This window comes from Hypanus sabinus, chromosome 6, assembly GCF_030144855.1.
Source record: "Hypanus sabinus isolate sHypSab1 chromosome 6, sHypSab1.hap1, whole genome shotgun sequence".
NCBI classification, from domain to species: Eukaryota; Metazoa; Chordata; class Chondrichthyes; order Myliobatiformes; family Dasyatidae; genus Hypanus; species Hypanus sabinus.
In genome coordinates, this window is record NC_082711.1 from 30,756,794 (window position 1) to 30,776,983 (window position 20,190).

A 20,190-nucleotide genomic window follows, 5' to 3' on the forward strand; every position below is an offset into this window, starting at 1 on the left:
TACAATCTGCCGTCTGCTGATGAAGATTGTGATCCCAGTAAAATTTAATGGATGAATCCCTTGTCGATATCTAAACTTGAGCAGGATCTTGCTCTGACTAACAGAAACAGTGCCCACTGCACCCCAGACTAGAGATGAAGTAGGGTGAACCTGGTATGGATGCTTCGGCATGTCTGAGCGTCTTCCTGCAGGGGCAAAGTTAAAGAATTCAAAGATAGCCCTTGGACACCACTAGAGTTTTGTTGACTCTGTTTACTATTTCCATTACAGACGCAGCACCCTCAAGCAAGAATGTTCATACCAACTGGGGCGGCATGGTCCCATAGCAGGTAGCGTAACACTTCACAGCACCAGCAACCTGGGCTCAATTTCCACCGCTGTTTCAAGGAGTTTGTATGTTCTCCCCATTACTGGCTGGGTTTCCTCTGGGTGCTCCGATTTCCTCCCACATTCCATAGATGTGTGGGTTAGTAGGTTAATGGGTCACATGGGTGTAATTGGAAGCTCAGGCTCGTGGGCTGAAATGGCCTATGACACCACTGTATCTCTAAATAAATAAACAGGCAAACAAACAAATAAACAAACTAGGGATATGAGGGACTGCAGATTCAGGAATCTGGCACAACTAACTATTTACTGAAGGGATTCAGAGGGTGGCGCAGAATAGAACTGTCAATGTTTCAGGTTGAAACTTTCCATCAGGACAGTACTGAAGGATTTTAACCCAGATTGTCAACAGTTCCCCACTGATGCTGCTCAACTCATTGTTCCTCCAGCAAATTCTTACTCATTGCTCCAAACATCAGTTAGACCACACAGTATTATTGTGCATAGTTCTGGTCACCGCTCTTCAGGTCTCAGGAATGACTTACTGAGATGTTGCCTGGAATGGACGACTGGAGTTATCGGCTGTGTTTACTCCCACTGGGATTTAGCAGATTGAGAGATCTTACAGAGGCTTATAAGATTATGAGGGGCATATGAAGGATAGAAAGCCAAAGTGTTTATCCCAAGGCAATGCAGCAGAGAACTAGAGGGCACAGGTTTTAAGGCAAGAGGGAAGAAATTTAAAGGAGGGTAGTGAAGTTTTGGAATGAGAAGGTACTGAATAAAGTGGCCACTGAGTGTATTTGTGTATATTTGTGGTCTTCCGCTGCTGTAGTCCATCCACTACAAGGTTTGATGCATTGTACGTTCAGCAACGCTCTTCTGCACACCATTGTGGTTATCTGAGTCATTGTCAGCTTGAACCAGTCTGATTATTCTCCCCTGACTGCTCTCATTAACAAAGCATTTTCTCCCACAGAACTACCACTCCCTGGATTTTTTATTTTTGTTTTGCGGACCATCCTCTGTTAGCTCTAGACTAGGGATTGCCATGTGTGAAAATCACAGGAGCTCAGCAGTTTCTGAGGTAGTCAAACTATTCCTTCTGGCACCAACAGTCATTCCACGGTCAATGTCACTTAAATCATATTTCTTCCCCATTCTGATGTTTGCTCTGAACCATGTCTGGATACTTTTATGCATTGAGTTGCATCCAGATGATTGGCTGATGAGATATTTGCATTAACCAGTGGATGTACAGCTGCAATTAATAAAGGGGCGACTGAATGTAGAATTACTGTAGATAGGCATCACAGCTAGCATGGCTATAATAGGCCTGAAAGGTCTGTACATTTCCATGTACAGAGTGATGGCAACACTGTCTTCTAATCTCACATTTTATTTACATTACAATACAAATACATCACTGAGGAAAAGATATACTGAGTCATTGCAGATCTAGTCTATTAACTGGGTTCCTTTGCCACTTTAATCTCAATTGTGGCCTTGCCTCTGACGTATCCTTGCCGGAACTGTGGAAGTCACCACTTTTTGACTCATTGCTGCTTACTGATTCTTAACTCTGTGCAGATGCCACATCATACATTTAACTCATCGTCTGCAAGGGTGACTCTTACTACATTGTTTGGTCTACATGGACATTTCTGACATAATTCTGCATTCAAACAATTCCGTTTGATGCTACTTCACATAATTCACTGAGTCTCACTTCTTCTCATGGCCAGCACCAAGCTGAACATGTTTTTGCTGCCCCTTTGCTCTCCTCTCTAAGTTAGAATGCTGAATGCCTGCAAAGATATTGAAGAATGAGCATCTCTTCTAGGCTGAGACCAGCAGTGGAGGAGGGAGCCAAGTGGTACATAAACAAGAGATTAGCGGCTCATTGATGGCCTTCTGTCAACACAAGCACAGATCTGTCCTTATGTTCAGTCATATATCAGCTGATCCTTAGTCCAATTGCAATTCGACCCACACAGCAGACAGCAAAAATCCATCTCAACTCATTGATGGTACTTTTCGCTGACCTTACGAAGACCGATGTGTCAGACTTCAATCCAGTTTGAGTATGGGTTGATGAAGAGGAGGAAATGTTTGATCCCTTTGTGGCAAAAATTTCATCAAGGATTTGTTGGAAAGGCCAGTGCAGCCATTTCCTTGGTTGAGATGGTATGTTAGGTAGAATTACAGTCATAGAACAGGCCCTTCAGCCCATCTAGTCTGTGCCAAACCATTTAAACTGCCTACTCCCATCAATGCACTGGGACCATACCTCTCCATACCCTTACCATCCATGTCCCTATCCAAATTTAAACATTGAAATCGAGCTCACATGCACCACCTGCACTTGCAGTTCATTCTACACTCTCTTGATCCACTGAGTGAAGAAGATTCCCTTCATGTTCCCCTTAAACTTTTCACCTTTCACCCTTAACCCATGACCTCTAGTTGTAGTCTCAACCAACCTCAGTGATCTTTGAACATTGACCTTAAGAACTTTGGAAAAAGTGTACTTGCATTTATTCTATCTATACCCCTCGTAATTTTGTATACCTCTATCAAGTCTCCTCCCAATCATCTACAAGAAATAAAGTCCTAACCTATTCAATCTCTCCATATACTCAGGTTCTCCAGACCCAGCAACATACTTGCAAATTTTCTCTGTCCTCTTTCAACCTTATTTACATCTATCCTGTAGGTAGGCGACCAAAACTACACACAATGCCCCAAAGCTAGGCCTCACCATTCTCTTATACAACCTCAACGTAAAATCCCATCTCCTGTACTCAATTCTTTGATTTTTGAAGGCAAAAGTGCCAAAAGTTTTCTTTACAACTTTGTCTACCTGCGACGCCACTTTCAATGAATTGTGGAAGTGTGCTCCCAGATCCCTTTGTTCTACCATGCCCCTCAATGCCCTTCCATTCACTGAGTAAGACCTACTCTGTTTGGTCCTACCAAAGTGCAAAACCTCACAATTGTCTGCATTAAATTTCATCTGTCATCTTTCAGCGCATTTTTCCAACTGGTCCAGAACCCACTGCAAGCTATGATAGTCTTCCTCGCTGTCTACTCCACCCTCGAGCATTGCTCTCTATTTTCATTGATGGATATCACTCAGTCACCCCTTGACAATGTAAGGATATGGACCCCATTTCTACTGTATGCTCGTACCATTTGCCCACACTAGAAAAGCATGGTACTATGCCTTATCTATATTGTGCCCATCCACGTCTCTTAACAGTACAGCATCGAGAATGGCCCCTAGGCACACAATGTCTGTGCCATCTGTGATGCCAATTTAAACTAATGCAACCTGCCTGCACACAGACTAACTTCCTACATCCCATGTATGTTCACCTACCTCTCTCAATGCCTCTTAAATTTTGTTAAAGTATCTTACTCCACCACCTCCCCTACATCATGTTCGGAGCACCTACCGCAGTTTGTGTAAAATAAACTTCTTCCCAATCTCCTTTAAACATTTATCCGATCCCCCATACCTCTGACAGCATGTTCCACGTATTGACCAGGTTATAAAAACGGACACAGCAGCTCACTTTTCTTTCATCTTAAATCTACGCCCTTTTCATCCCCCCCATCATCAAAACTAGGATTCTTTACCACATCTGTGCCTCTCGTGATTTTATATACACTATATCTATCAGGTCACCTCTCAACCTCCTTCACTCCAGAGAAAACAGAACTATAGCCTATCCAGTCTACAGTCCTAAATCAAGGCAACGACTGGTGAATCTTCCCTGCATGATCTCCAGCATAATCACACTCCTTCTAGAGTGTGCTAACCAGAACTGCACACATTAGTCTAGTACAGTCTAACCAGGGGTATGTAAAAGTTGTAAAATAATGTCCCATTGCATATGCCCTGACCTATGAAATAAGGAATACCATATGCTTTCTCCACTAGCCAAATGACCAGTGACACTTACGGGGAACTATGTCTTGCATAGATCACTCTGTTTATAAACATTTCCAAGTCTCCTACCATTCACCATAATTATAATATCAGGAAATATGAATATATGACACTTAGAGTCTCCATCTAAATCATAATAGCTTCAAGCAATTGAGCTCTAGCATTCATCCCCCAAGAAACTCAGCAAGTTACATAACTTTTGTTTGTTGATAATCAATCCTCCGTCTGAGCAGTACATTATTCTTGATCCCATGAGCTCTTATTCTGTGTAGTAAACTTTATGTGGCACCTTATCTTTTGAAATATTGAAGCAGAAACTTGAAGTAAAGAGAAATGCCTTTCCAAGTTGGTGCAGCTTTGGATGTGGAAAATTGATTGCACATAAACAGAGAACTTTAGACCACATCAACCCCTGTACCAATTATGAGAGTCCAACTTAAAGGAAATTCATCTATGGCATCAGATTACCAGAGCAGCCTACCTTCTGCTGTGTCCCATTCTGATATGTCTATCCATGGCCTCCTCTATTGTCAAAATGAATCCAAACCCAGGTTGGAGGAACAACACCTTATATACCGGCTGGGTAGCCTCCAACCTGATGGCATGAACATTGACTTCTCCAATTTCCGTTAATGCCTCTCCTCCCCTTCTTACCCCATCCCTGACATATTTCGTTGTTTGCCTGTTCCTCATCTCCCTCTGGTGCTCCCCCCCCCCCCACCTTTCTTTCTCCTGAGGCCTCCCGTCCCATGATCCTTTCCCTTCTCCAGCTCTGTATCACTTTCGCCAATCACCTTTCCAGCTCTTAGCTTCATCCCACCCCCTCCGGTCTTCTCCTATCATTTCGCATTTCCCCCTCCCCCCACTACTTTCAAATCTCTTACTAGCTTTCCTTTCGGTTAGTCCTGATGAAGGGTCTCGGCCCGAAATGTCGACATCGCTTCTCCCTATATATGCTGCCTAGCCTGCTATGTTCCACCAGCATTTTGTGTGTGTTGTAGCCTACCTTCTTTTTTATTTTGTTTAGAGATACAACACAGCAACAGGCCAGTTCAGCCCAATGAGCCCACACTGCCCAATTACACGCATGTGACTAATTAACCTACTAACCCGTACGTCTTTAGAACTTTGGAGGAAACCGGAGCACCCTGAGGCAACTGCAGGGTGAAGGTAAAAACTCCACATTGTAGGAACATCTTCTTCCCCTCTGCCATCAGATATCTGAATGGACAATGAACCCATGAAAGCTACCTCACTATTTTTACTCTCTCTATGCACTACTTAATTTCTTTAATACTGTGTCTATACTCATCGGCCAATTTACTTGTACAGGAGTGGAACCTGGTGTGGTCTTTTCTGCTGTAGCCCACTCATTTCAAGGTTTGATGTGTGCATTCAGAGCTGCTCTTTGGCACACCACTGTGTGATGATTTCAGTTATTATCACCTTCCTGTCAACTTGAACCAGCCTAGCCATTCTCCTCTGACCTCCCTCATTAACATGATGTTTTTGCCCGCAGCACTGCAGCTCAGCAGATGACTCTTTTTTTTTGCTCCATCCTTTGTAAACTCTAGAGAGTGACGTACATGAAAATCCCAGGAGATCAGCAGTTTCTGAGATACTCAAACCACCCCCTCTGGCACCATCAATCATACCACAGTCAAAGTCACTTACATCACATTTCTTCTGAACAACATCCAAACCCCTTGAACATGCCTGCATGCTTTTATGCATTGAGATGCTGCCTCACGATTGGCTGATTAGATATTTAATTAACAAGCAAGTGTACAGGTGTACAGTGCCTAATAAAATGGCCAGTGATTTTATTTCTTATTATAAATTATGGCATATTTATGGATTGCACTGTACTGCTGCTGCAAAGCAACCAATTTCACAATATATGTCAGTGATAATTATAATAAACCTGATTGTGACTCCTTTCAGACACAGGACGAATTGAACCTAGATTGCCGATGTTGTAGTAATATTATACTAACCGCTACTCTACCATTCAAATTAGGTACTCAATCCAATCTCCCCAATCAGTTTGTTCATGAAATAAATCGTGACAAAATAATATTGTACTCTGTTTATGTTGTCCTTGGTTCTCAGTTAAATAAATTGATGTACAATTGTGTTTGGAATGCACATAGTCATAAGATAAAATTCCTCTTACAGGGCCACAGGAATAATATTCAATATAAACTGACAAACAGATTGTATGTGCAAAATTGAGTTACTGTAGCAAATTCAAACTGTTGTCTTTGAATGCTGCTGCAAAATTTTGATTAAACTTAACAATTCATATTCACGACATAACTTTTGATCAACATACTGAGCTATTGGAAGACTTAAGTGTAGCTAAAATCTTTGTAATGTAGTTTTGGAACTGCGACAAATAGCCTGCCAAAGCCAAGGAGTCTTCAAGTGAGATTTCAAGCAAGGGACTAAATTGTCAGTAAATCTTGGTATTATAATGATTATCAATTCTATTCCTTTGAATTGTTGTGTTTCTCAGAGAAAACAATCTAAATCGTCCCCGTTTAAAACAGTCCGGTCTAAATTGTCCCAGTCTATATCATCCCAGTCTAAAGCAGTCCAGTCTAAATCGTCCCAGTCTAAAGCAGTCCGGTCTAAATCATCCCAGTCTAAAGCAGTCCGGTCTAAATCGTCCCAGTCTAAAGCAGTCCAGTCTAAATCGTCCCAGTCTAAAGCAGTCCGGTCTAAATCGTCCAGGTCTATATCGTCCCAGTCTAAAGCAGTCCGGTCTAAATCGTCCCAGTCTATATCGTCCCAGTCTAAAGCAGTCCGGTCTAAATCGTCCCAGTCTAAAGCAGTCCGGTCTAAATTGTCCCCGTCTATATCGTCCCAGTCTAAAGCAGTCCGGTCTAAATCGTCCCAGTCTAAAGCAGTCCGGTCTAAATCGTCCCAGTCTAAAGCAGCCCGTTCTAAATCATCCCAGTCTAAAGCAGCCAGTCTAAATCGTCCCAGTCTAAAGCAGCCAGTCTAAATCATCCCAGTCTAAAGCAGTCTGGTCTAAATCATCCCAGTCTAAAGCAGTCTGGTCTAAATTGTCCCAGTCTAAAGCAGTCTGGTCTAAACCGTCCCAGTCTAAAGTGGTCTGGTCTAAACCGTCCCAGTCTAAAGCAGCCCAGTCTAAATCGTCCCAGTCTAAAGCGGTCCGGTCTCAATCGTCCCAGTCTAAAGCAGCCCGTTCTAAATCGTCCCAGTCGAAACCATCCCAGTCTAAATCGTCCCAGTCTAAAGCAGTCCAGTCTAAATCATCCCAGTCTAAAGCAGCCCGGTCTAAATCGTCCCAGTCTAAAGCAGTCCGGTCTATATTGTCCCAGTCTAAAGCAGTCTGGTCTAAATTGTCCCAGTCTATATCGTCCCAGTCTAAAGCAGTCCAGTCTAAATCATCCCGGTCTAAATCGTCCCAGTCTAAAGCAGTCCGGTCTAAATCGTCCCAGTCTAAAGCAGTCCGGTCTAAATTGTCCCAGTCTAAAGCAGCCAGTCTAAATCATCCCAGTCTAAAGCAGCCAGTCTAAATCATCCCAGTCTAAAGCAGCCCAGTCTAAATCGTCCCAGTCTAAAGCAGTCCGGTCTAAATCGTCCCAGTCTAAAGTAGTCCGGTCTAAATCGTCCCAGTCTAAAGCAGTCCGGTCTAAATCGTCCCAGTCTAAAGCAGTCCAGTCTAAATCGTCCCAGTCTAAAGCAGCCCAGTCTAAAGTAGTCCGGTCTAAATCGTCCCAGTCTAAAGCAGTCCGGTCTAAATCGTCCCAGTCTAAAGCAGTCCAGTCTAAATCGTCCCAGTCTAAAGCAGCCCAGTCTAAAGCAGTCCGGTCTAAAGCAGTCCGGTCTAAATCGTCCCAGTCTAAAGCAGTCCGGTCTAAATCGTCCCAATCTAAAGCAGTCCGGTCTAAATCATCCCAGTCTAAAGCAGTCCGGTCTAAATCGTCCCAGTCTAAAGCAGTCCAGTCTAAATCGTCCCAGTCTAAAGCAGTCCGGTCTAAATCGTCCAGGTCTATATCGTCCCAGTCTAAAGCAGCCCAGTCTAAAGTAGTCCGGTCTAAATCGTCCCAGTCTAAAGCAGTCCGGTCTAAATCGTCCCAGTCTAAAGCAGTCCAGTCTAAATCGTCCCAGTCTAAAGCAGCCCAGTCTAAAGCAGTCCGGTCTAAAGCAGTCCGGTCTAAATCGTCCCAGTCTAAAGCAGTCCGGTCTAAATCGTCCCAATCTAAAGCAGTCCGGTCTAAATCATCCCAGTCTAAAGCAGTCCGGTCTAAATCGTCCCAGTCTAAAGCAGTCCAGTCTAAATCGTCCCAGTCTAAAGCAGTCCGGTCTAAATCGTCCAGGTCTATATCGTCCCAGTCTAAAGCAGTCCGGTCTAAATCGTCCCAGTCTATATCGTCCCAGTCTAAAGCAGTCCGGTCTAAATCGTCCCAGTCTAAAGCAGTCCGGTCTAAATTGTCCCCGTCTATATCGTCCCAGTCTAAAGCAGTCCGGTCTAAATCGTCCCAGTCTAAAGCAGTCCGGTCTAAATCGTCCCAGTCTAAAGCAGTCCGGTCTAAATCGTCCCAGTCTAAAGCAGCCCGTTCTAAATCATCCCAGTCTAAAGCAGCCAGTCTAAATCGTCCCAGTCTAAAGCAGCCAGTCTAAATCATCCCAGTCTAAAGCAGTCTGGTCTAAATCATCCCAGTCTAAAGCAGTCTGGTCTAAATTGTCCCAGTCTAAAGCAGTCTGGTCTAAACCGTCCCAGTCTAAAGTGGTCTGGTCTAAACCGTCCCAGTCTAAAGCAGCCCAGTCTAAATCGTCCCAGTCTAAAGCGGTCCGGTCTCAATCGTCCCAGTCTAAAGCAGCCCGTTCTAAATCGTCCCAGTCGAAACCATCCCAGTCTAAATCGTCCCAGTCTAAAGCAGTCCAGTCTAAATCATCCCAGTCTAAAGCAGCCCGGTCTAAATCGTCCCAGTCTAAAGCAGTCCGGTCTATATTGTCCCAGTCTAAAGCAGTCTGGTCTAAATTGTCCCAGTCTATATCGTCCCAGTCTAAAGCAGTCCAGTCTAAATCATCCCGGTCTAAATCGTCCCAGTCTAAAGCAGTCCGGTCTAAATCGTCCCAGTCTAAAGCAGTCCGGTCTAAATTGTCCCAGTCTAAAGCAGCCAGTCTAAATCATCCCAGTCTAAAGCAGCCAGTCTAAATCATCCCAGTCTAAAGCAGCCCAGTCTAAATCGTCCCAGTCTAAAGCAGTCCGGTCTAAATCGTCCCAGTCTAAAGTAGTCCGGTCTAAATCGTCCCAGTCTAAAGCAGTCCGGTCTAAATCGTCCCAGTCTAAAGCAGTCCAGTCTAAATCGTCCCAGTCTAAAGCAGCCCAGTCTAAAGTAGTCCGGTCTAAATCGTCCCAGTCTAAAGCAGTCCGGTCTAAATCGTCCCAGTCTAAAGCAGTCCAGTCTAAATCGTCCCAGTCTAAAGCAGCCCAGTCTAAAGCAGTCCGGTCTAAAGCAGTCCGGTCTAAATCGTCCCAGTCTAAAGCAGTCCGGTCTAAATCGTCCCAGTCTAAAGCGTCCCAGTCTAAATCGTCCCAGTCTAAATCGTCTCAGTCTAAATCGTCCCAGTCTAAATCGTCCCAGTCTAAAGCAGTCCAGTCTAAATCATCCCAGTCTAAAGTAGTCCGGTCTAAATCGTCCCAGCCTAAAGCAGTCCAGTCTAAATCATCCCAGTCTAAATTGTCCCAGTCTAAAGCAGTCCAGTCTAAATCATCCCAGTCTAAAGCAGCCCAGTCTAAAGCAGCCCAGTCTAAAGCAGCCCAGTCTAAATCGTCCCAGTCTAAAGCAGTCCGGTCTAAATCGTCCCAGTCTAAAGCAGTCCAGTCTAAATCGTCCCAGTCTAAATCGTCCCAGTCTAAAGCAGCCCAGTCTAAATCGTCCCAGTCTAAAGCAGCCCAGTCTAAATCGTCCCAGTCTAAAGCAGTCCAGTCTAAATCGTCCCAGTCTAAAGCAGTCCAGTCTAAATCGTCCCAGTCTAAAGCAGTCCAATCTAAATCATCCCAGTCTAAAGCAGCCCGGTCTAAATCGTCCCAGTCTAAAGCAGTCCGGTCTATATCATCCCAGTCTAAAGCAGTCCAGTCTAAATCGTCCCAGTCGAAAGCAGTCCAGTCTAAATCGTCCCAGTCTAAAGCAGTCCGGTCTAAATCTTCCCAGTCTAAAGCAGTCCGGTCTAAATCGTCCCAGTCTAAAGCAGTCCGGTCTAAATCGTCCCAGTCTAAAGCAGTCCGGTCTAAATCGTCCCAGTCTAAAGCAGTCCGGTCTATATCATCCCAGTCTAAAGCAGTCCGATCTATATCATCCCAGTCTAAAGCAGTCCAGGCTAAACCATCAACCAATGTAAAATGCACTGCTTAGCATAGAAGTACTTTCCCAGCTAATAGCATTAAACTTACTATCCTGTGGCATTGGAGCAGAGTACTCAGCAACTTAGTCATTGCGTGGACTTCTGTGGAGGCACAGCTGATGGAGATGATCCTATTAAGTACCAATTTCCATGTTACCTACTGGGGATAAGTATTTAATTTTTGTAGAAACATTCCAACCTGATTGAGACCCAGTGAAGTTGATGGTAGTTTTCTTTCAGATGACCTAATTATCCAGAAACTGAGAATGGTCACACTTAGACCAAATGAGTTTTTACTGTCCATATATTAGCTGCTCCTGTTGTCCCACCATCTGCCCTTAGCCCCAGAGCCTCAATGGGCCGAATGGCCTAATTCTGCTCTTATGGCTTATTGTCTTGTATCTCTTCAGCAACTTCTTTAAATCGTTTCTCCAATGCACACCATACCCTAGCAGTGCTGAATAGTTTTTGTAAAGATTCTTCATGAAATTCTTTAATTTGCTCTTTCAACTTTGAGTACTTCAACAATGCTCAGCAGTAGTAAATTTGATGGTGAATGGTTTTCACTGACTATTGTCTGCCTTCAATGATTTTTCAGACTGAACCAACTTCGGATGTCTTGTCAACACTGATGCTGTGTGTTCTGAATGCATACAATCAGTGGCCACTTTATTAGTTACATCTGTACACCTGCTCATCAATGCAAATATCTAATCAGCCAATCGCGTGGCAGCAATTCAATGCATAAAAACACGCAGACAGGGTCAAGAGGTTCAGTTGTTGTTCTGACCAAATATCAGAATGGGGAAGAAATGTGATCTAAGTGACTTTAACCATGGTATGATTGTTGGTGCCAGACAGGGTGGCTTGAGTATCTCAGAAACTGCTGGCCTGGGATTTTCACAAACAACAACCTCGAGATCTTATAGTGCGAAAAGCAAAAAGCATTCAGTAAGCAGAAGTTCTGCATTGTCAATGAGAAAAGTCAGAGGAGAATGGCCAGGCTGTTTTAAGCTGACAGCAACTAACGTAACCACACGTTACAACAGTGGTGTGCAGAAGAGCATCTCTGAATGCACAACACGTCAAAACTTGAAGTGGATGGCCCACTGCAGCAGAGGACCACACTGGGTTCCACTCCTGTACCTAATAAATTGGCCCCATTGATTGTAAATCTGGGGATTATAGCTTCGACGTCAGAAATCTTTTTTAAAAAAATAGATGCTGCTGCCTCTGAATGTTAGGGGAATAAGATAAAAGTCAAGTGTTTAATATTTTTCACCATAAGGTGAACTCTGAAGCAAAACAGAAGTAAAATAACAAAAGTGACAGATGTAAAGAATTGATGGCTTGTAATCTATAACAGGATGCAAGATGAAAATTTTGAAATGAAACTTAAGGAGGTCAGGTTAAGAGTCTGAGCCAAGCGTACAAATGGATGCTATTATTTTAGAACAATTTACTCTATTTTGAGCTATTAGGACTTGGAACTGGTAAAAATCCCCCAGTTAACGAAGAATCTTAAGGAGAATTTTCCAACATTATTTGCAGAAAATTGTCTGTAATCTGAAATGCAAACACCAAATTTAGATATCATTTTCTGTAGGAAAATCTCAGCAATGATCATTAAAAATAATTAGTTCTATTGGCTGTGGCACAATAGGGTAGCAATTAGCATAATGCTATGAAGTGCCAGTGACATGGGTTAGTAGGTTAATTGGTCACATGGCTCATTGGGCTGTAAGGGCCTGATAGTGTGTTGTATCCTTAAATAAATAATATTGATAGTTGAACTAACTGCGCCCATTTATTCGCAAACATTGATCAAAAGAGAATGAAATATTTCTGATTATTTGTAGCACTTGATCTTCTTTCCCTCAAAACTATTCCACCACCTCCCACCTATCCACAGTCAATAATCCCAAATGTGAAAGGTAAAGGTTAGCAGTGTCGGGTACATTTCTCACATTGTGAGATTGATCACTGCCAAAAATTCAGGATCTTCAAAATCCAATAAAATCCAGAAAGAATTGTTTTCATCGTTAAATGATTGAAGCTGACGCATGCATGGAAAATCAATAGAAATGTTTGGAACGCGGAGCTCGCTTCCTTGTAGAATAGCTGAGGCAAACATTATTGATGGATTTAAGAGGAGGCAGAGTAACTATTTCAGACAGCAAAGAAGTGGTTTATGGGAATGGGGTTAGATGAAAGAAAGTGAGATGAGGAACAACAGCACTGTGCCAAATTCATTTGGGATGACTGCTCACTTCTGCATTGAATCTTACAAATGATACTGCTGGTGAGAGGTAAGCATTGCAGTATTACACAGCTGATATTTTTCATGTTTCATGCAAGGAAGGTCACAGTACAAACAAGGGTATGAACTATAATGCTTTGCCTTAAAGGTGAACCATTTCTGCAAAAGAAAAGGGAGAAAAAGATTTGCAAATCCATGAAATTTATTCATCTACATACATCCACGAAAGCACTAGTTATGGGAAGGTGTTTGTTCTGCCCATCGTTGGCCAGCAAGAATGGAGGTTGTGAGCCTTCCCCTTGAGATGCAATGGCTTTTGTTGTGATGACATCTTTGGAAATTAGTCTCCGGATATAATTGTGCTACTTCTCTGATCCCCTTGCAACAGAGGTGGAAAGGGAGGATGCTGCTGTTAAACTAACCTATTGTAAAGTCCACCAACAGAGCCAGTATATCATGGAAGCAACTGCATCTTGGATGGAGCCTATCTCAATGCAAACGGCACTTAACCAGACTGGTTGCGAGTATTCTACGTGTACAGTACGTTGCACAGGGTTTAAGCATTCAAATGGAAAGACGTTTGAATAAGTCCCCAATTTACATTTGGAGGTTGGAGCATGCTAACTGGTTTAGGAAAATGAAGTGCAGACACAGATAATGGAGTGTTTGATAATGAGGATGTCATTGAACGCCTTGGGGAGGTAAGCTCATGCTGCTTGCTTGTAACATTGAGTCATAGAAAAGTACAGAACAGACACAGGTCCTACAGCCCATATAGTCCATGCTGAGCTCTTCTCCCATCACCCTGTACTGGGAACATAGCCCTCCATACCCTTACCATCCACATACCTCTCCAAATTTCTCTTAAATGTTGAAATCGAGCATCTCATTCCACACTTTCTCAACCCTCTGAGTGAAGAAGTTTCCCCCTTATGTTCCCCTTAAACTCTTCACTTTTCACCCTTAACCCATGGACCCTAGTTGCAGTCCCACCCAGCTTCAGTTGGAAAAGCCTACTTGCAAAGAGTATCTAATCCAATTTACTACCTCACCTTGAATGTCAAGCGACTGAACCTGCTTGACCAAGCTCCCGTGTGGGACCTTGTCAAATGCTTTGCGAAAGTCGACGTAGACAACATCCACCACCTTGTCTTCATCAACTTTCTTGGTAACTTCCTTGGAAAAACTCTGTAAGATTGGTTAGACATGACCTACCACACACAAAGGCATGCTGATTATCCTTAAGTCAGTCCATTTCCATTCAAATACTCATATGTTCCATCCCCTTCAATAACATGCCGACTACTGATGTTAGGCTCACTGGCCTGTAATTTCCTGGTTTATTTTTAGAGCCTTTCTTAAACAGTGGAACAATATTGGCTATCCCCCAATCCTCTGACCCCTCACCCTGTCACTAAGGATGATTTAAATCTCTCTGCTAGAGCCCTGGCAATTTCTGCACTTGCCTCCCACAGGGTCCAAGGGAACACCTTGTCATGCCCTGGGGATTTAAACACCCTAATTTGCCTCAAGACAGCAAACACCTCCTCCTCTGTAATCTGTATAGGGTCCATGGAGCTGATGCCACTTTGCCTCGCTTCTATCGACTCTGTGTCCACCTCCTGAGCAAACACAGATGTAAAAGGATTGTTTAAGATCTCCTATATTTCTTTTGGCCCATCTTTTGTCTTTATTCTGATTTGGTCATATGGAATTTAAATTCCAAGATGGTCTTGGATTTTTAAACATAGAAGGAACGCAGGTTAGTGCAGAAAAGGTGCACTCAGGTAGAGGTTCAGCCACAATCATATTCAATGGCAGAACCACTAAAATTGATGATATTGTCAACAATGGAGAAGGTTATCAAAAATCTTATAGGAAGATCTTGATCATCTGGTTAAGTGGGCAGAGGAATGGCAAATGCAGTCAATCTAAATAAGTGTTAAGTGTTGCATTTTGGGAAATCAAACCTGGGCAGAGGGAACGGACTACAAGAAAATAGTTCCCTGAAAGTGGCAACACAAGCATACCAGCTGGTAAAGAAGGCACTTTAGTCAAGGCACTGCATATGAGGAGCTGGGATGTCCTGTTGCAGTTGCACAAGGCATTGGTGAGGCCGCGCCTGGAGGATTGTATACAGCTTTGGCCACCGTTTTTGGAAAGACGTTATTAAGACGAAAAGAGTGGAAAGAACATTTACAAGAATGTTATCAGGTTTTGATAGCCTGAGTTACAGAAGCTTGTTGGACAAGGACATTAATCACTGGAGCACAGACCACTGAAGGGTCATTATACTGAGGTGTATAAAGTCATGACTGACATTCATAGAGTGAATGCAGTCTTTTCCCAAGGACAGGGAATAAAAAGACAGGTTTAAGATGATGAAAACTAATCAATAAATTCCAAAAACCTTGGCCTCAAAATCCCCTTGCGCAATTGGATCCTCAACTTCCTCACTTGCACCAGGCAGTTTGGACTGGCAACAGCATCTGCTCCACAATCTCCATCAGCACAGGTGCACCACAAGACCGTGTGACTGCACAGCTCCAAGTTTGCTGACGACACCAATGTCACAGGCCGAATCAAAGGTGGTGATGAATCTGCATATAGGAGGGAAATTGAAAATCTGGCTCAGGTGCCACAACAACCTCTTACTGAATGTCAGCAAGACCAAGGAGTTCACTTCAGGAGAAGGAAACTAGAGGTCCATGAGCCAGTGCTATTATTTCAGAGGACATGTCCTGGGTCCAATACTTGTGCCATTATGATGGAAGCAAGGCAGTGCCTCTACTTCCTTAGGAGTTGAGAAAATTGGGCATGATATCTAGAGCTTTCAAAAACTTCTACAGATCTGTAGCGGAGAGTATAGTGACTGGCTGTATCACAGCCTAGTATGGAATTACCAATGCCCTTGAATGGAAAATCCTACAAAAAGTAACGGATACAGCCCAGACTATCACAGGTAAAGCCTTTCCGACCATTGAGCACATCTACATGAAACGTTTTCATAGCAAAGCAGCATCCATCATCAGGGACCTCCACCATCCACGTCATGCTCTCTCCTCGCTCCTGCCATCAGGAAGAAGGTACAGGAGCCTCAGGACTCACACCACCAGGCGCAGGAACAGTTATTACCCCTCAAACATCAGGCTCTTGAACCAGCGAAGATAACATTACTCAACTTCACTTACCCCATCACTGAAATGTTCCCACAACCTACGGACTCACTTTCAAGGACTCTTCATCTCATGTTCTCGATACTTTCTGCTTATTTATTTATTACTATTATTTCTTTCTTTTTGTATTTGTACATGTTGTTGTCTTTTGCACTCTGGTTAAATGCTCAAGTTGGTGCAGCCTTTCATTGATTCTGTTATGGTTATTATTCTATGGATTTATTGATTATGCCTGCAAAACAATGAATTTCAGGGTTGTGTACGGTCACACACACACACACACACATCTATATACAAGGAGACGAAAGGCAATTGGGGCTGTGGGGAAAATTGGATCAGCCATCATGAAATGGGGAAGCAGACTTGATGGGCCAAATGCTCTAATTCTGCTCTTATGGTCTTATATACGTAATTTGATAATAAATGTAATTTGAATTTTGAATGGAAAGACTTAAAAAGGACTAGAGGAGCAACTTCCTCATATAGAGAGTAGTTTATGTATAGAATGAGTTGCCAGGGAAAGTGGTTGAAGCATTTACAATAACAACATTTAAAAGACACCTGGACAGGTACATGGCTAGAGAGAGATGGGCCAAACACGGGAGTATCTTGAATGGGCTATATACAGGACAAACATTGTCAAACAGGACTGGCTGAGATAGGCTAATGGTAGTCATGGATGAGTTAGGTTTAAGGGCCTGTCTCCATGCTTCTATTACACGATGGCTTTATAACAAGGATGATGGGTCAAGTGACACACCGCTGTTCCTTTTCCCCATACTGTGCTCAGTTGCTTAAATAACAAATGGCGTCGACTTTCCTGTAGTCTGCTTACGACTAAACATTTCCTATTAATACACAATGCTCAATATATTTAATGTCCAAAGAGTACCAATGTAAATAACTATCTCAAGTAGTTTAAATTCTTTTCAAACTTTAAACAAGCTGAAAACCTGATTTTAAAATTACAGCATACACATTTAGCAGCTTGAACTGAGAGATTCTCAAGTTCCATAAGACATAGAAACAGAATTAGATTATTCTGTCCATTCAATCATGGCTGATTTATTTTCCAGCTCAACACCATTCTGCTGCCTTCACCCCATAACCTTTGGCACCCTTAGTAATTAAGTAGTTATCAAACTCCCCTTTAATTATACCCAATGACTTGGACTCCACAGCCGTCTGTGACACCGAGTTCCTCAGATTCACACACCTCTAGTTATTGAAGAAATTGCTCCTCATCTCTGTTCTAAAGGAATGTCCTTCTATTCTGAGTCTGTGCTCTCTGGTACTAGATCTCCCACTATTCAAATTGTGATAGCTAATGAAGTTAAGTCTTTATTTCACACTTCATTTTGGTTTGCCGTGTAAGTAGCTTACCTGGAGGTTGTGGCAGGTAAGCCCCCAGCAATTTGGATTTCTTCTTTTCATAGCCTTTCTGTGTGATGTCTCCTGTAAATGAAAGAATGAGCCATTATTAAATGAGAGTTTGCAGAATAAATTTCTGTACCAAGGCTGGACACGTTGCCAACACAACAGCTGCTCTGGCACATTGCACCAAATCAGAGCATGCTGGGTCACAGACTTCTGGAATCCACAGTCACGTACAGTAAGTGATCCTTTTGCTGGATAAAAACCTGGTGCAATTTGTTTCAGTGGGACTGGTCGAGGATTCACAGCTTAAATCCTTGCTGGCTGGACACCAGCAGAATAACACAGGCACTTTCATCAAAGCAATCAACAATGAATTATGCATTGGCTATGGACTTGTAATTGCTGTCAGAATGAATTATCTACCAAGTCCAATCATATCAATTTAATAAAGATGGAAGCCCTATAAATAGAAAGCATTTCCATCAGTATCAGAAAAGGGAGAACAAAAATAGTTGGTTCATTGTGAGTAAAGCTGTTCTTTTTAGACTGACCAGATCTCACAAAGAAATTCTGCTCAAAATGTTGTTACTTGTTCATATTACCATCAATATGGGATTCCAATATTTTGCTTTGATTTCAGTTTGTGACAGTTAATTGTTATACAAAAATTTCTTAACTATGTGGGCAAATATACTACTGCAGCATAATTACGAGTGTATCAGCAAAACTATTTGCAATTTGACAGGCAGAGTGATATAAAAATTGAGATCACACCAAGAGATTGCATGCTTGTTCAATGTTAAAAACCAACTAGTAAACAATCTGGCCCATTTCCTGCTCTCATCCCGCTTATTTTTAGCATAGCCACACTTATTATTTATGATTCTCTGAGGTAAGTTCAATAAAATAATATAGTAGCCCGCAGATGTAAGAACTGTGTTAATTTAATGATTAAATGTGGCAAATTGAAATGAAAACAAAACGCTGGAAGCACATAGTAGATCCGTTAGTAGCTGTAGAATAGGGAGGTTAACAGTTTGAACAGAGTTGCTATTTATTTATTGCGATTCAGAGCAGAATAGGCCCTTCTGGCCCTTCGAGCCGAGTCACCGTGCAACCCCCATCTTAACCCTAGCCGAGTCAACCAGTAGGTCTTTGGAACTTTGGAGGAAACTGGGCACCCTAAGGAAACCCAGACGGCCACGGGGAGAACGTACAAACTCCTTACAGGCAGTGGCAGGAATTGAATCCAGGCCGTTGGTACTGTAAAGTGTTGTGCTAATCACTACACTGCCGTTCTTCTGCAAAGACTGGAGAATACATCCGCCTAACGAAATATAGTGAGCTGCAAATGAAGATTAGGCCTCAGGTCTCAGAATGCTTCTATAAAAATCCCTTTAGTCTGGAGCTTTCAAAATGTTAAATCAGAAATAAAACTAGTGAATTACAGGCATTTGTTTCTTATCAATTTAAAAGTTTAAAGGACAGTAACCTTTTTTAAATATAAGAACTAGACAAGGAAAGATACAATTTGCATTATAGCTATTCATGAAAACCACAATGGTTCCATTAAAAAGATATTTAACATTATAATTGTGAGGGTATTACTCTTGTCATTATTCCAACATCACCACCAGTGTTAGTGCACAGGCAGAAGGGAATATAGTAGAGCAGTGGTTAGGTAATCACATTGGTCTCTGGAGGCCTGGTTCTCTAATAAGTTCATGGAGGAAAGTTGCTATCTGTTCCGGGACCAAGGCCCACAGCACTGCGAATGATTCTTAAGGAACTGGCTTATCACCAGTTCAGGACAATTATTTACAGGTATTAAGTGGTGGCTTAACCAATAGCACCCATGTGCTTTGAACAAATAAGTGAAACCACTTTCTTGTCACCAGAGCTGGGTGCAGAGCAGCAGCCATTACTTCTTGCGTGTGTTGCTCAGATTTCCCGCATCTGCAGATGTTCTCCTGTTTCTGATTTGATTACACTGCAAAGTCTCTTCCAGGGACTGAAGTAGTTTAAATCTTCCCTTTGACGGGAGTTCAGTAAACCCTCTCTCACTGCTCCTCTCCAACTCTTTGACCACGCACCAGTCGACTTCCTAGCTCCTTGCTTCATCCCTCCCCCTCCCAGTTTCACCTGTCACCTTGCGTTTCTCTCTCCCCTCCCCCACCTTTTAAATCTACTCCTCATCTTTCTTCCTCCAGTCCTGCCCGAAATGTTGACTGTACTTTTTTCCATAGTTGTTGCCTGGCCTGCTGAGTTCCTCCAGCATTTTGTGTGTGTTGCCAATATCAGTTCATTGTGCATTCACTTGACCTGAACTTTAGAATTCACTCTCTAAACGATGGAAGGTCACAAATATGAATTGTCATATTTTTAAATGGTATACCAAAATGCTTATCTGAAATGGTTCAGAAAAGTCAACACTTTTGATGCAGATTGAAATACTACTGCCTGAATTCTAGATTTTCAAAACCCTGAAAGTAGATCATAAAATGAAAATCTTTGTTTTGTCTCTTGGGAAGGAAGAGAAAAACATCCATGCACATTTTTAAAAGCTGTGCGTTTATTTGAACAGTTTATTTCTTCTTGTGTTTTATCACACACTGTTTTAAATGCAAGGAGGGGCCTTTTCAGTGCACAGTGCTAGAACACGGGCTGCCCGTCCAAACTACTGTTCTCTATTTCTGGGCTTAAATCAGTTT

The 20,190-nt window shown here is 42.6% G+C and overlaps 1 protein-coding gene across 4 annotated transcripts in view; it reads right to left on the reverse strand.

Moving 5' to 3' along the window:
- The window catches only part of LOC132395384 (disco-interacting protein 2 homolog C), a 594,953-nt gene that overhangs the window by 226,463 nt on the left and 348,300 nt on the right, over positions 1-20,190 (reverse strand). For all 4 annotated transcript variants that reach the window (XM_059971899.1, XM_059971900.1, XM_059971901.1 and 1 more), the window contains one exon: positions 17,486-17,557. In XM_059971899.1, coding sequence (XP_059827882.1) covers positions 17,486-17,557 — 72 coding nt within the window. The remainder of the gene's footprint in view (positions 1-17,485; positions 17,558-20,190) is intronic.